The sequence below is a fragment of the Chanos chanos genome, chromosome 3 (assembly GCF_902362185.1).
Source record: "Chanos chanos chromosome 3, fChaCha1.1, whole genome shotgun sequence".
Taxonomy (NCBI): Eukaryota; Metazoa; Chordata; class Actinopteri; order Gonorynchiformes; family Chanidae; genus Chanos; species Chanos chanos.
In genome coordinates this window covers 56,332,133-56,345,825 of record NC_044497.1, presented here as the reverse complement: position 1 = coordinate 56,345,825, position 13,693 = coordinate 56,332,133, and the positions used below count along the sequence as shown (strand labels likewise).

The 13,693-nt window shown below is 43.9% G+C and overlaps 2 protein-coding genes across 2 annotated transcripts in view; one reads left to right on the top strand and one right to left on the bottom strand.

Moving 5' to 3' along the window:
• Positions 1 to 464, top strand: part of tmem120b (transmembrane protein 120B) — a 10,189-nt gene extending 9,725 nt beyond the window's left edge. Inside the window, exon 12 of the mRNA XM_030768197.1 lies at positions 1 to 464. This exon is cut by the window's left edge and continues 1,478 nt beyond it. The gene's annotated coding sequence lies outside the window, so the exon portion shown is untranslated.
• Positions 465 to 2,586: 2,122 nt separating this feature from the next.
• rhof (ras homolog family member F) lies at positions 2,587 to 8,590 on the bottom strand. Its single transcript, XM_030768399.1, has 5 exons — positions 7,886 to 8,590; positions 7,252 to 7,339; positions 5,463 to 5,572; positions 3,094 to 3,228; positions 2,587 to 2,755 (listed from the first exon to the last, which is right to left on the bottom strand). The coding sequence occupies exons 1-5, from the start codon at positions 8,018 to 8,020 to the stop codon at positions 2,588 to 2,590; spliced, it is 636 nt and encodes a 211-aa protein (XP_030624259.1). The 5' UTR covers positions 8,021 to 8,590; the 3' UTR covers position 2,587.
• Positions 8,591 to 13,693: the final 5,103 nt, after the last annotated feature.

Genomic DNA, 13,693 nt, shown 5'->3' with positions numbered 1-13,693 from the left:
CTGTGCAAACAAGTATTTAGACGTTGCAGCTAGTGACAGGATTTCTTTTCCCCCCAATGCCTTAATCGTTCACTTGCCCTGCGCCAAAAGCAATGCTTGTTCCCATTTTGTCCAGTTTAATATATATCAAGTGTCCTACTGCGAAACGACCACGTCGTGTCTCGCAAACTGCGTTCGCTACGCCGGTACATTCTTCCACTGAAGGGAAACTTCTTCCTCTTGGGGAAACTGCTAGAGCATGCCTTTGACTGCTGTTTAAGACCGGTTACGTCACTAAGATAGTCGCCACAGTGCACAAAAGACCTCCCTCCTAGCGTGATGCTATGTCCATGCCTTCATTAGTCCCGTGAAGACTAGAACCTTCGGACTGTTCCGGAACATTTCGTAAGCTCGGACTTGAACAGAGGGGGAACACTCAGTTAATTCCGTGACAAAACTGATGATCTCATTTTCACTACTGTACATTGCTGTAAGATAAATAAAAACGGATCGCCTGCCGTATATGTATTTTTCTCGTGGATTGATTCTCTCTCTCTCTCTCTCTCTCTCTCTCTCTCTCTCTCTCTCTCTCTCGTGTGTGTATGTGTGACAGTGAGAGAGAGAGAGGGCGTTTGTGAATATGCTCAGAACGCATTTCCCCACTGGTAGGTGCTGTTGCACAGGGTGTTTTTTGGCATGTTAAGACGGGTGGCGGCGGCGCATTTCGCATACTGGTGCTCCATGCGGTTTCATCAGCCATCACATCTGAATTTTTTTTGTTGCCACAAATATAAAATGATTGACACACAGAGCAACGGCGAGAACAGACTGAGAAGGGAGCTAACAGCCAACGACTTGTTTGTTTTTGCAGTTCGGTGATCCCCCGTTTTACGCGGGAGCGAACAAACAGACCCGTGTTTTGAAGTACGGAAGAGCGCAGCTCTTAACATGTTTCTAGACGTGTGTCTGTGAAGTGGCAAACGTGTGGTTGTGGCAGACTTCCTCTATGTTAGCAGCGAAAATGCTCAAGTTTATTTCACAGTCGAATTTCTGCTCTGTTCTTTCCGGAGGAGGCATGAAAGATATCGGACCCAAGGCTGAATATCAAACGTGGTATATCAATGAATCACGCGTTTGACGGCCAGCACAACACTTAGGTAAAATAGATATTTTATTTCTTGAGAAGCAATGGAAGGCCTCAGTGATCACGGTTGGGTGTGTAACCTCAGTGCTCAGAAAAAAAACCGTTAACACACTTTGAAATGACAGCTACACATACGAACAGTCAGCGGTGAGACATCAGATTGCATTGTAATAAGGCGATTCTTACTTCAAACCTAAGAGTGACAATAGTCAATTAGTACAAAAAACATTCAAAACATTACCCGTAATAACCCTGGGCCTCTGTCACTGACAATTTATAGGTTTACATGTGACCAAAAAAAGCTGTAATTTTTACACAGTGTCAAATCAAGTGAATGGGTTTCAGATTACTAACAGAAAGCAGTTGGTGTGAATGCCCCAACTACATTTAACGGAAGAAAAATGTGTGTGTGAGGAGGACTGAATGGAGAAAGCCATGGGCACTGAGACACTTTCTCAGCATGTCCTTGGCAGGCCAGAACAGCACTTAATGATTAACCAGATTTCCAGTCACCACTGACTACAGACACACAGCGAATCTGTTTTTCTTCTTCTTCTTCTTTCATTTTTGAGAGCAGTGATTATAACATTTGGCTTTAACCCCTGTCTTACATGACTGTAAAATGACAAGAAACAGAAACTGGTTGTTTTCTCTCTCTCTCGTGGTTGGAAAGGGTCGTGACACGCTACCACTGCTACAATAGGAAAGGAAAGCCTGAAGCCAAATACTCATGTTAGGTAAACAGTTACAGTCCTTCAGACGACATAGTGGGCTTTTTGTGTGTAACACATGTCACTACCCCCAGTTACATCAACGTTACAATGTAACCGATACTGCAGTAGAAAACGGCCGGACGTCACTTAACGTAAAGCCGAGCGGGAGCGTGAGGAGAAGATACGGGATTTAAAGATGAGATGGTGGAATGGGACATTTCTGAAATTGTGCAGAATGATGGGCATAAAGTATGAAACTTTTGTCTAATGTCAACAGATCAGCGGCAGTGACCAAATCCATGTGTTTACCCACAGGTCCGGGCGGCAGACAGAGGTTACATCAATACTTGAGTCCCTAACGCTCGCCAGAGTCTCCCCTGGTTACCATAGCAGCGTGAGAGTATGATACATTATGGTATGGTCCAGTAGGGTACATTAAGTCGAGATTGCTGGGGAAACCACACCTCAGACCAGCCCTGGTGACCCCCACCCCCACTGGGAGCGCCCTGTGGGAAAAGTAAAACTTAAACCTTCATGCCTCATGACTCTGAATATTCAGATCTATCAAAACATACAAACATAAAAAAAATTATAATAAAAATATGTTCTAAAAGGTGGAAGCTGTGCTGCTTCAGCGTGTTTGAAAACAGACAATAGACCCCCCCCCCCCCCCCCAAAAGTGTCCAGCTGCGCTTGTCCTGTGTTGTTGGTGGGGGGGGGGGGGGGATGGGTGGGTTTGGGGGTGGGGGGGTCACAGGATAGAACATGTCCTTTTCTTTCTCCGAGCTTGTCTGGCTTTCCGCCTGGAGGCGAGCGCCAGCTTGGTGGCCTCTTTAAAAATGTCCTCCACATTCTCCATGTATTTGGCGGAACACTCGAGGTACATCTGGGCGTTCATCTGCCTCTGGGTCTCCACCCCCTGTCCAGCACAGACGTGAGAAATCAGGCACGGTAAAGGACGTAACACGCATAACATCGATTCGGAGAGAGAGAGCAATCCAAAAGCATGGTCGTGGGAGCCCGAAATGGGCTCACGCGACTCGGATGCTGTTAGTCGAGTGAATCATACGAGAGCCACAAACAGTGGTTATGAGAGAAGTGATTCACTGGTAACGTGATAAGCTATCTCTCTCTGTCAGCCTTGCGGCCCCTGCCTGTATATACACACACACACACACGCATGCACACTCACACGCACACACAAGCCCACAGTCATTTTCATATCTGGGTGTGGTCTGTATGATGGGGAAAACCCACCTGTATATAGGTGATCGGGGCAAGATCCAAGGCCCTGAGCTTCCTGGTCATCTCCTTGTCTTTCCTGAGGTCCGTCTTGCATCCGATCAGGATAATGGGAACGTCGCGGCAGAAGTGGTGAACCTCTGGATACCACTGAGTGGGAGAGGGGAATGATAAACATGGAATTCTGTTTTCTTCTGTGAAGTTTCCTTCGGAAAAGGTCAATGTTATGTCACAGGTATGAGAGAGTATCGAGTATTGATGAGGAGTCTATACTGGGTCACAGTTCATTGTTGAGGTCGATGCAGAATGACTGAGTCATGTGAGTTTTTATTTTACAAACAAAATACAGAAATAACTCTCACCCCAACTCTCTGTCTTTCTTTAGCCCCCCCCCCCTCTCACACACACACACACACACACAGGTGCATGCATTATTTGGGGTTTGGGAAGCTTGGACCGCTTTTGTCTGACTTTGTCCAAGAAGCTGACCTGGACCTTCTTGTGACCTGACCTTTGTATGGTCCATGGGTAACATGACATCTCTCTGTCAAAGGGCGGGCCTTCCAGTAGGAAGATTGCTTATTACTTTTTCTAAAGGGTAATTACTGACAGGGCCAGGGTCCCACTGCGTTTCTTGTCAATCAACTACATTTGGTCTCTGATTGGCTAAAGAAGGCCCACATCCTGTTTTCCTGGTAAAAGCCAGCATGTAATTAAGATGTCAACACCTTCCTGTTAGCGTTATCAGTAGAAAGCTTTCTCTTTTGTCAAAGCGTGTGAAAGAGAAATGAAACTTAAAAAAAAAAACACTGAGGTACTGTTAAACACAGGGCTGGGTTTAACAGTGCTGGGAATTTTGTGCAGCTGGAAGGGAATAAAAAAAGTATTCAGTGAAATAGCTGACGTAAGTCACGAAATTGAAGCTGAAACACTTTGGATACTTCAGCAAGGCAACCATCTGAACATCAAACCTCAAAACAAACCACGCAGTCCGCACAGAAAGGAGAGATAAAAAGTTTTAGAAAGGCCGACATGACAGTGAGGATGCTGCACTGTTTTCAGCGCTAGGGCCTGGGCTATTTTCTAGGGATAGGGCAAATGTAGTGTTAGATATAGGATTAGAGCATACTTTGTGGTCGTAACAGCTGGACACAACCATTATTGAATATGGTCAATAATGTAAAAAAACTGTTGGGAGGTCTTAAAAAACGCAGTGCATAAAACGAGATATAAGGTTGTGTCTAAGATCCACCTGGTTATCGAATCTTTCTGTAAGGAGGAGCAGAGGGGAAAGAAAGGTTTTTAAAGTAAGACCAGGGTGATTCTTGGCCCCCAAAAAGTGCATGTTCGGATGCAGTTTTTGTCTGCCAGAAGAGCTGTTACTAATCTTGCCAACGTTTTAAATCTTCATGAAAGCAAAAAAAAAGGCTTTATGCATGACAACTCGCAGAAAGACGTTACATGCAACTTTCTATCACATAAGAGGTCCGGTCATCTTCTGTTTTCTTTTTTAAGATGTAGCAAAAAATACACTTTAACCGCATGTTTGTACACAGTTCGACACGGTCAGTGTCAAACGTCAGTGGAGAACAGTTCAAGAACAGTCCTGATCTCTCTGTTCTTTTTAAGTGAGCGCTTATCTCTCGCTCATGTGAATTCGCTGGGTTCACGTTTTCCCTGAGCGGCCGTGCGTCCTTGGCGCCCAGGGCGTTTTGGTACATTCCAGAACACCGGCCAATGAGAGACTGTCCCTGCAGGACGTTAGTTTGCTTTGCGCTCAGCGCGAGCGTAGCAGGCCCTCCCGCTGCCGCGGCCGCCGCTCTTCTCTTTGGGCCAAAGTTCACCTGCAGTCACGGCAACGGTCAGGCAGCCAGCAAAGACACCACTGTGTACATAACTGTCTCAGCCACGCTGTGTAATAATGTTTAATATCGACCTTCTTCCCAGTCGACTGAGCTTAACCGTGATGAGAAACGATGACCGGGCTGTGTGTGCTGGATGAGACTGTTTAAATGAGGGGGATTTCCATTCACCTTCAGCTTCATCCCACTATATCCGTGTCAATGTCACTAAATGACTATGTCAATAAAATCCAAAAATGTCTCATTTGGCAGAGGTTGCCGTGTTAACATAATCTACCCAATAAAAGGTTTGATCGTACAATCGATATTTTTTCTCTATGTGTGTGTTTTTGAATGTTAACTTTCGAGATAAAGAGAGGAGTTCATATTTTACTCTAACACATGCACACACTTTGCACCAGTGACAGTATGGCGTCATACTTTTGAGGATAAGCTTAAGCGTTTTAGTTACCAAGACTACGCGTTGAGCACATTTCAGTGTGAAAAGGAAAGGTGAAAATGGGGACCAGTGGTCCAGCGTACCTTGATCATAACGTTCTCAAAACTGGTGGGGTTGGTAACGTCATAACAGACCAGTACCAGGTGTGCGTCCTGATAGGACAGCGGTCTCAATCGATCATAGTCTTCTTGACCTAAGAAAAGACAAACACACACACACACACACACATTTTGACTCTGTATGTTTGGTGACTGTTCTCTGACTGTGGGACACTCAGCACAAACAACTCTGGCTGAAATTTAGAGTGAGTGATTTCATATTAAACCGCACTGAGACTGTACTTTCCAATCATTCGTGTATTTCAGTGAATATTGACATTTTACAGGCAAAGACTTCAATGAAGAGCGAGACAATGCAGAAGCCTCAAAGAGAATGATAATATTCAGGCGTAATCATTTTCTGGAACTGAACAGAGAGAAATGTAAGACATGGTATAAAACCACATCCTGTGTCAAACTTCCTTTTCCTGTTACAACACGGAGGTTCTGGGTAACAGTTAGGCGTTGATAAGGTGCAGGGATGCGTCAGAGGACCCCGTCAGAGGGTCGGCAGAGCACGCTACCGCCGTAATGCCGTCGGGAAAGGCTGTCATTAAAACAAACTAACGCTGTGAAAACAGGCCTGGGGTAAAAACCCTACAGCAAGACTCAAGCCTCTTTCACCGGGCGTTTGACCCTGTACACTGGTAACCTCACACACTTCCACAGTCTGGGTGGTTTCAATCACAAAAAAACAAACAAACAAACAAAAAAAAAATCATGCTTTTAAACAGAAGAAATGAACAGAGAGGTCTGCTTGACGTGTACAGTAGTTATAAAACCATATGTCATATCCACACTTCCCCATTTAAAAGGTGTGTAGGCAGTCATTTTTGACCTGGTTAGTGTGTGTTTATGGTTGGAAAAAAAAACAAAACTGTTAAACGTGTGGCTTGCCTCAGCGGTGCGCTGCAGGCGATATCTCTGTGAACACTGGACAGAAATGATGGAGAATTTCTCAGAATCTCCTGTAATCTCATTGGATAAGACATTAGATACTGACCACTATGACTGGGCTAAAAATCACACACGGCAACAGTAACACAGGGCAACAGGTCAGCTCACGCCCAGAGAGGCGCGCTTTTCAGTTCCTCCAAAAGTCTTCTTCTTTTTTTTATGTTCATGCAAGAACACGTTTGAGTATCATAAACAAAGCGAGAAAGATTGTATTCCATTGTCAACTAAAATTTTTCTCAGGAACCGAAATGATTAACTACTGCCACATCCTGTTAGTGTGGCTTCTTGCCACACGTTAGCTGTGGTATGCTGCTGTTTCACAGCCAGCTAACGACTTCACCGCCATAAGAAAAGATTGTAAACACTCTGGGTAATGCAGTTTAGAAGTGAGGTTTAGTTCATTTGATCATTGCTTCTGATCACTTTCAGTCCAATTAAACCGTCTCCTTACATTCTGAAATCACAGATGATCATTTCGCTGGCTTTTTTCGAGACAGCATTGCATTGTTTATTTCCTTTCAAGCATTATCAAGTAGGAAAAAAAATCCCAATGTTGTTTACACATAGCTGATCAAAGTCTTTACATTACATTGACTCAGCTTGGGTCTCCTGCAACTAACCCGCCCCACACCCACAATTCAGTCTAAATACCTACTCAGTGTTTGATTAGTGAAGCAGAGCAGCGTACAAAAGGCACATTAAGGAATTCAAGGTGTGTCTCGCATTTCATGTGTGTGAGAGAGAGAGAGAGAGAGAGAGAGAGAGAGAGAGAGAGAGAGAGAGAGAGAGAGAGAGAGAGAGAGATTTTGAAACCCACCTGCTGTGTCGTACAGATTCAGCTGAACCTCTTTGTTTCCGAGCTTCACCTTGGTGCCATATTTTTCAAAGACTGATGGAGCGTATTTCTGTAGGACAGTCAGGTCAAAGGCGATATCTTTTTAGAGACTTGCAGATCTGGCAAATGTCCAAGTGTTCAATAAAAACACAGAGGGAGTGGTGTAAATCCGTTTGTACTACATAGTCTTAGACAGACGCTCTCTGTGCCCACTCCAGCACATTTGCTAAACAGAGTCTCTTTCCACATCGCCTGTGTACGCGGACATAGTGTTAATGAAGCGCTTTTCTCTCTGTACACACTCAGGTAAACCAACGAGAGGAGGAATGACATGCAGGTCAGTGCTGTATAGGTCAGAGAGTTTATCTTTATGAAAATGAATAACACAGGCTCTTTCATCGACAACCCACACAGGCCCGGCTAGACAGGATGTGGAGACGAAGCCGGTACACTGTGTAACGCTGTACCCTTTTATGATATTGTACCTGTGTGTTTTAAATCATCCTGTCGCTCCCTTTCATGGGCTGTTAACTATGATCTATAACCTGACACATACCATATACCATAAAGATTGTTATCAGAGATACAGCCAATTTCGATTGTGTGAGTTCCTTACCTCTGGGAAGTCTCCCTTGGCATAGACCATGAGCAGGGATGTCTTTCCACAGCCTCCATCACCCACTATCACAATTTTGAGTTCCTCTGCATTCCCTGCCTTGCCATTGCTGGCCACGGTCCCATTCTGTGTCATGTCCCCCCGTCTAAAGGCCCCCAGGCCAGTTCAAGACAAAACAAAATCTGACAGACTCAGTCTCTCCAACTGGAGACTACACGCACACTTGTTACGCCTGAATTCATTTGGAGGTGTAAAAAAAACCAAAAAAACAAACAAACAAACAAAAAAAAAAAAACCCCAGCTCCCTTAACGGAAAATACAAAGTGTTCGGCCCGGCACCAGGTACACCTAACGCGCTCTTGTCCTGAGTGTTCCTCTTTGCTTTAAGTTCTGCCTTTTTTTTTTTCACTAAACCCTTTTACTTCAGGCTTGTACGCCCATGTGTCATGATGGCGTGTGCCGTCAAAACCCAGCCCCCCCTCAATCACACGAAAGAGAGCGTAAGCTCTGAGATCCGCCGCTTACTCTCTCTCTCGGCGGCCGCTCAGCCTCATCACTGGGCGGAGAGAGAGGTGGGTCACTGCGCTGTCTCCTCCACCCTGCTGAAACATGCACCGTCACAGTCACTCCCCCAGCTTCTCCTCCACCCAGGGCACATTCATCTTTACCGCTCAATCCGTCAGATTAGTCACTCATTTAACAGTGTGTTTGAGCGGGTGGGGTGGGGGGCGGGGCTTGCGCGGAGGTTATCTGCATCTCAACCTCCTCCTCATTGCTCTTTTTCACAGACAGTAACGTGTTTTCACAGTGCCGAGCATTATGTTTCTGTCACTCTGTGATAAATCTGTTAGCGAAAATTCAGATGATCAGAGTGACCTCAGTGACATTAGTCATTTCTATTTATAAAACTAAAAGACAGGACTGGATGATTATCCAACACTTAGAATCCCCACCCACAGACTTACACACTCAGACAGGATGATTTCCTTTATTTATTTATTTATTTATTTATTTGCATGTTATTTGAATATTTCATTTTCCACATGAACATAAGATGAAGAAGATTGGTGTCTGATCTCAAAGATTAAGGCTAGCCCAAGACTACAGTGTATTTTATATGGAGAACATGGGTAAAGACAGCAGGTGACTCCAGGACTACTCGTAATCTTTGTTTTAAAGACCAGCTCAAAAAGTACAATTAAAATATATTCAAACAATACATTTATCACTCTAGCTTAATTCAACTGTAGGCTATTAAAATGAAAACATAGGCAAATTCCCCAGCTAATTACAATTTGGTTCTTATAATCTAATCACCAGTCAAATGAACAGGCTAATCCAGTAATTCATATTCACTATAATGTTATTAATTCTAAATGGAGGGGGATCACCTCACGTCGCGACGCCGCCTAGAGGCGAAAGCTTCGTACCCACACCAGGACACGGGCCACCGTTTATCTGTTCGGGTCCTCTGATCCCGTGCGACTCAACATTTTGGTACGTACGCACACCACACCAGTTTGAATCGATCCACGCATACCAAACGTTCCACTGACACATTCAAGGTTCGTTAGAGCTGCACTCAAAATAAAAACGTGTATCCATGGCGACCGACGACTGGCACGGGACCAAATCCCATCCTTCTGAGCGACCGTTATGATGAGTAAGGCCTTTCGTCACTTATTCTGATTTAAAATTTCACAAATGTAAAACTATACTGTAAAAAATATTGATAAAAAACAAACAAAAAAAAAAAAAAAAAAACCCCAGAAAAATTGTCTGCATTTTCCCGTATGATATATTGGTTTTGCAATAACCTGTCCGACAAGATTCCCGTAAAATGATTCGATGGGAAAAAAGGCTACACTCTCCTTTACCAAACAGCACTCCCTGCAAAAACATCCTCGGGCCAAGAGCTCGTGTAATAAACCAGCGGGTTTGACATGGAATTAACCTCTCTCAAGGACTCGCCAGCTGAGTCAGTGTTTATACGCCGTGGCATGACGGCACTCTGTGGAATGGGTGGGAGAGAAAGCATTTAAGGGCGCGGTCTAATCCCTGCTGATTTTCAGCCGTGAACGACAGCAGAATCTCTAATTATAAGGACTGGAGTAATATGTAGGACACTATGTGAAATCAACAAATTCGTCGTTGGTGCCTTCGGCTGAACCGTGATACGTTTTAACAAGCAGAGCAGTTGCGGCCTAAGCCCTGAACGACACCATGTCTTTAACTGTAGCGCTCTAGCCCTTCACCAACAGCAGGATGGTAGGCGATACCGTACGCTGCGACATAGGCTAAGCCAAATTTAAGGCCTTTAGAAAATTCGAGATACACATCTTAGTGTATCATGTTTAACCAGAGGAAAGTCTGACAAAGCCGCTTATTCTGAGGCCCTGACCACTTGATCAGAAAATCTCACGCTTCTAAAATCACAGGAACTCCAAACACCCCTCAAAACGTTTCATACTCACGAATTCGTGATACTGAATGCATCCCTTGTAGTGCCATCAGCTATTCGATTAAAATATCTGTCTTTCGCATACACACTAAAGACTACTTACTGTACAAATCCGGTAAATACTAACCTTCACGCTATAATGTATCAAATTTGAACAAGTTAAATAACAGCTTTGGACAGTAATGGCGTCATAAGGGGGAAAGCTATGCATTCATAGAACTGTATGAGAGTCCTATCGCCATACAACAAGGCACAATCGTCTGATCAGAACAAATTACTTAAATTTTTTTTTAGAATGATAAGGAATTTGGAGATGTAAAAATAGCAGAGTTTGCCCCCTCTCAAAGATGCTCCATACTCTGTAAAAATAACATGAATTACAAACAAAAATCCCAAGTGATGCATTCATAGCGAACACCTCATGAACAAATCATTTAAAAAGGAATCGTTTCCACTGTTGCCTAACAAAAGCAATTTTACTTTCCCCAGAAACAGATATGTATCGCAAACACGTTTGACGGGGCATATCACATATCAGCCAACTGTCGTTTTGGATGGTATGTTCTGTGTCTGATTAGGCTACAGAAATAATAAACAATCTCTAATTGACAACATCTGTTAATACATGACAGATATTGATGCTTAATCAGAGCCCTGCCGTAACCTATTGACAGGGACAGATTCTAAATACTCACGACCATGCACTGAAAAGGTTGTAATTAACAATGCTGAAATTCAGTCTTGCTTCTGTACATACAAATCCACTCCCTTTTTTTCGTCTAAGGTTAAAGACAGCCAGTCCCTGCGTGTAAGAGTCAGAATGCGCACACGGCTTTGCCTCTGTCGAAAAAAAGTGCATTATTCTTTGTGTGTGAGAGACAGAGCGAGAGAGGGAGAGACAGAACGAGCGAGGGGGGGGGGCAGGAAGGGAGAGAGAGAGCGCGCGCGCGCGCGACAGAGAGAGAGAGAGAGAGAGAGAAGGGGGGGGGGGGGGGGGTTATTATGGCCACGTTCTCCAACAACGACGCAGCACTCGGCATCGGAAAAAATTGGCCTTCTGACCCGCGGTTACAAGCACACCTTCTATATGCTGCAAATAGAATAAAAGAACACTAGAGCCAATGCTTCAACTTAGTCATGGCGTTTCGATCATTTCGATACCGTGCCTAAACTCGACGACAGCGATTTCTAAAAGAACGAAAGTGACTAAGCGAGACACAGGCACTGTTTAAATGTAAACTCGGCGACGGGTGCACTGCGCTGAACGCCAAGTATTGTGCAATAGGGCTTTGGTATGAACTCAGCCCCGAGACCTGTCAAGCCCCCCTTTGCAAAAGAAATTCATTAGTCCGAAAGGAGCAGTACAGCGGAACGCCGTCCAACCCACCGAATTGACAGGAGCAATATCGACACCGACGGCTGTAAAAGACATAGAAAGCAAATACAGCAACGACGAAAACTGTGAATATACATCAGGGTATTGGTTGTGTGTTTGTTTGAAATGTACACTTAGATACACTGAACCCGTCATTTCTTTCTTCATTTTTTTCTTTTTTCTTTTTCAGTTGGACAGCACATGCAAGGTAGATTAGGTAATTTGCATAGCAATATGTATAGCAACTGAGAGAGTTCACCTGGGCTGTTTTACATAAAACCCCATGCACAGCACAAGTCCTCCTGTTTTCCCCTCATTGTCCTATTCTGAAGATTTCATCTTGCTTGCCTCACAACAAGATTAACTCCTCTGTGTGGCGGACGAACACCCCGAATAACCGCATCGAATGATGTTGAAGAATGGGGGAAGTAACGTTAAAAGACGACTGAATTCCTCCTTTGTGTATGCTGATTTAAATTCTGCACAATGCCCAAAATTGTTTTCCCGACCTTATATGGAAGGCTGTGTGGGTGCTGTCATCTCGAGCTCATGGCGAGCGTCCAAATTCTCAGATTACAGGTTGGCCAAACTGGTTTAGGGCTGTTCTTGTGCTGCACCGAGACTGGACGAGGCGACTGCACGGGGTACGCAGCACTTAATTGCCGTTCTAAGCAGTTGTTTTCTTTGTCATGCCATCGCTCCAAAAATCATTACAAGTCCTACTGGTCTCCAATCACATGCTATATTTTACTCTGATGAATGTGAAAGCGACCTCTGTGGGGTGAAGCGGTTTTTTTCTTCTTCTTGTTATTCGTGCAACAGCCTCGCCCAGAAATGGCGCAGCAGCCTGTTCGGCTCACAATGGTCTTCTTTGTGCGAAGAAGCCATTTTGAAAACGAGAACTGCAGAGAAGCCATTAAACGACAGTACAAATCAAAGGTCGCTTTTGGACAAGGGGCCAAAGAGAGAGGTGTCCCGTGGATTAATTTGACCCATTCAGTCGTTTTTGATAACATTTATTATGTTTTGTCCCCCCAGTTGGATTACAGATATTATATTAAGCTGTAAGTTTTTAATTAGTATTATTAAAGTTTTGTTAACAGACTTTTGGTCGCGTAATTTTCTACATCACGTTTTTTTTTCTAAATGAATTCAATGTTGCGTTCTAAACGTCATATAATCAGGAAACATGGTCTAATTATTTAAGATACGTTGATCCTGAATACTGTTCCCCATAAAGCGTTGCAACGAAAAAAAGAAGTTGAGGCGCGTCCCACGACCCCGTTACCTTTAAAAAGTCAAGGTTTCCGTGCCAGATTGATGCCTGGTTTGCGATTTCTCTCGGTTCTGATTGATGATACATACGATTTTACTATCCTCCTGTCTTCAGGAAGAGAGAGGGGGGGTTGTTTGCATAATTCTCTCACTTAACAGACAACTGCTTGAATTGCTGCTTGATTTTCGGAATTTCCACTCGTTAGTCTCTGAACAGTTGTTCTGTTGATATAGCAAAATAATTTCAAGGGAAATGGTTGTTCTTGTTTTCTTCTTTTTAGGCGTTGTATCCCCACCCCTTCTTAAAAGCCAGTGTTTAATGGATCCGAAGATGGGAATGAAAACGTCCCTCTTTCTTCAGCATTTAGGCCTGATAAAATGTTTTCATCAAAATGTTAAGGTAAATATCTTCATGACAGTTTCAGTAGCTGTAAAACGTACGTGTCTTTTGTCAGCAATTCTGCAATGGAAAATACTGACTGACAGAAACAGATAGTGTTGTCGTGAAAGTAAAATGTAGAAGCAAATGGAAATATGCCCTTGGTTGTAAGGTCAAACAGCGTTACTTACCTTCACAGAATTCAGTTAGGGCAAAAGCCTTGTTTCAGAGAGAGAGAGACAGAGAGAGCTGTTTAATCATTATCATAATGCCTTGCCCACATCATTTTCATATCATGTTACAGGACAGTAATTTGAA

Bases quoted from the DNA above. Each gene is read 5' to 3' on its own strand.
- rhof (XM_030768399.1), bottom strand. From the start codon at position 8,020: ATGACACAGAATGGGACCGTGGCCAGCAATGGCAAGGCAGGGAATGCA. The intron at 5,573-7,251 runs GTGGGTTTCAAA...GTCTTTTCTTAG, and splicing joins GAATCTGTACGACACAGCAG to GTCAAGAAGACTATGATCGA. The intron at 3,229-5,462 runs GTACGCTGGACC...TCTCCCACTCAG, and splicing joins TTGAGAACGTTATGATCAAG to TGGTATCCAGAGGTTCACCA.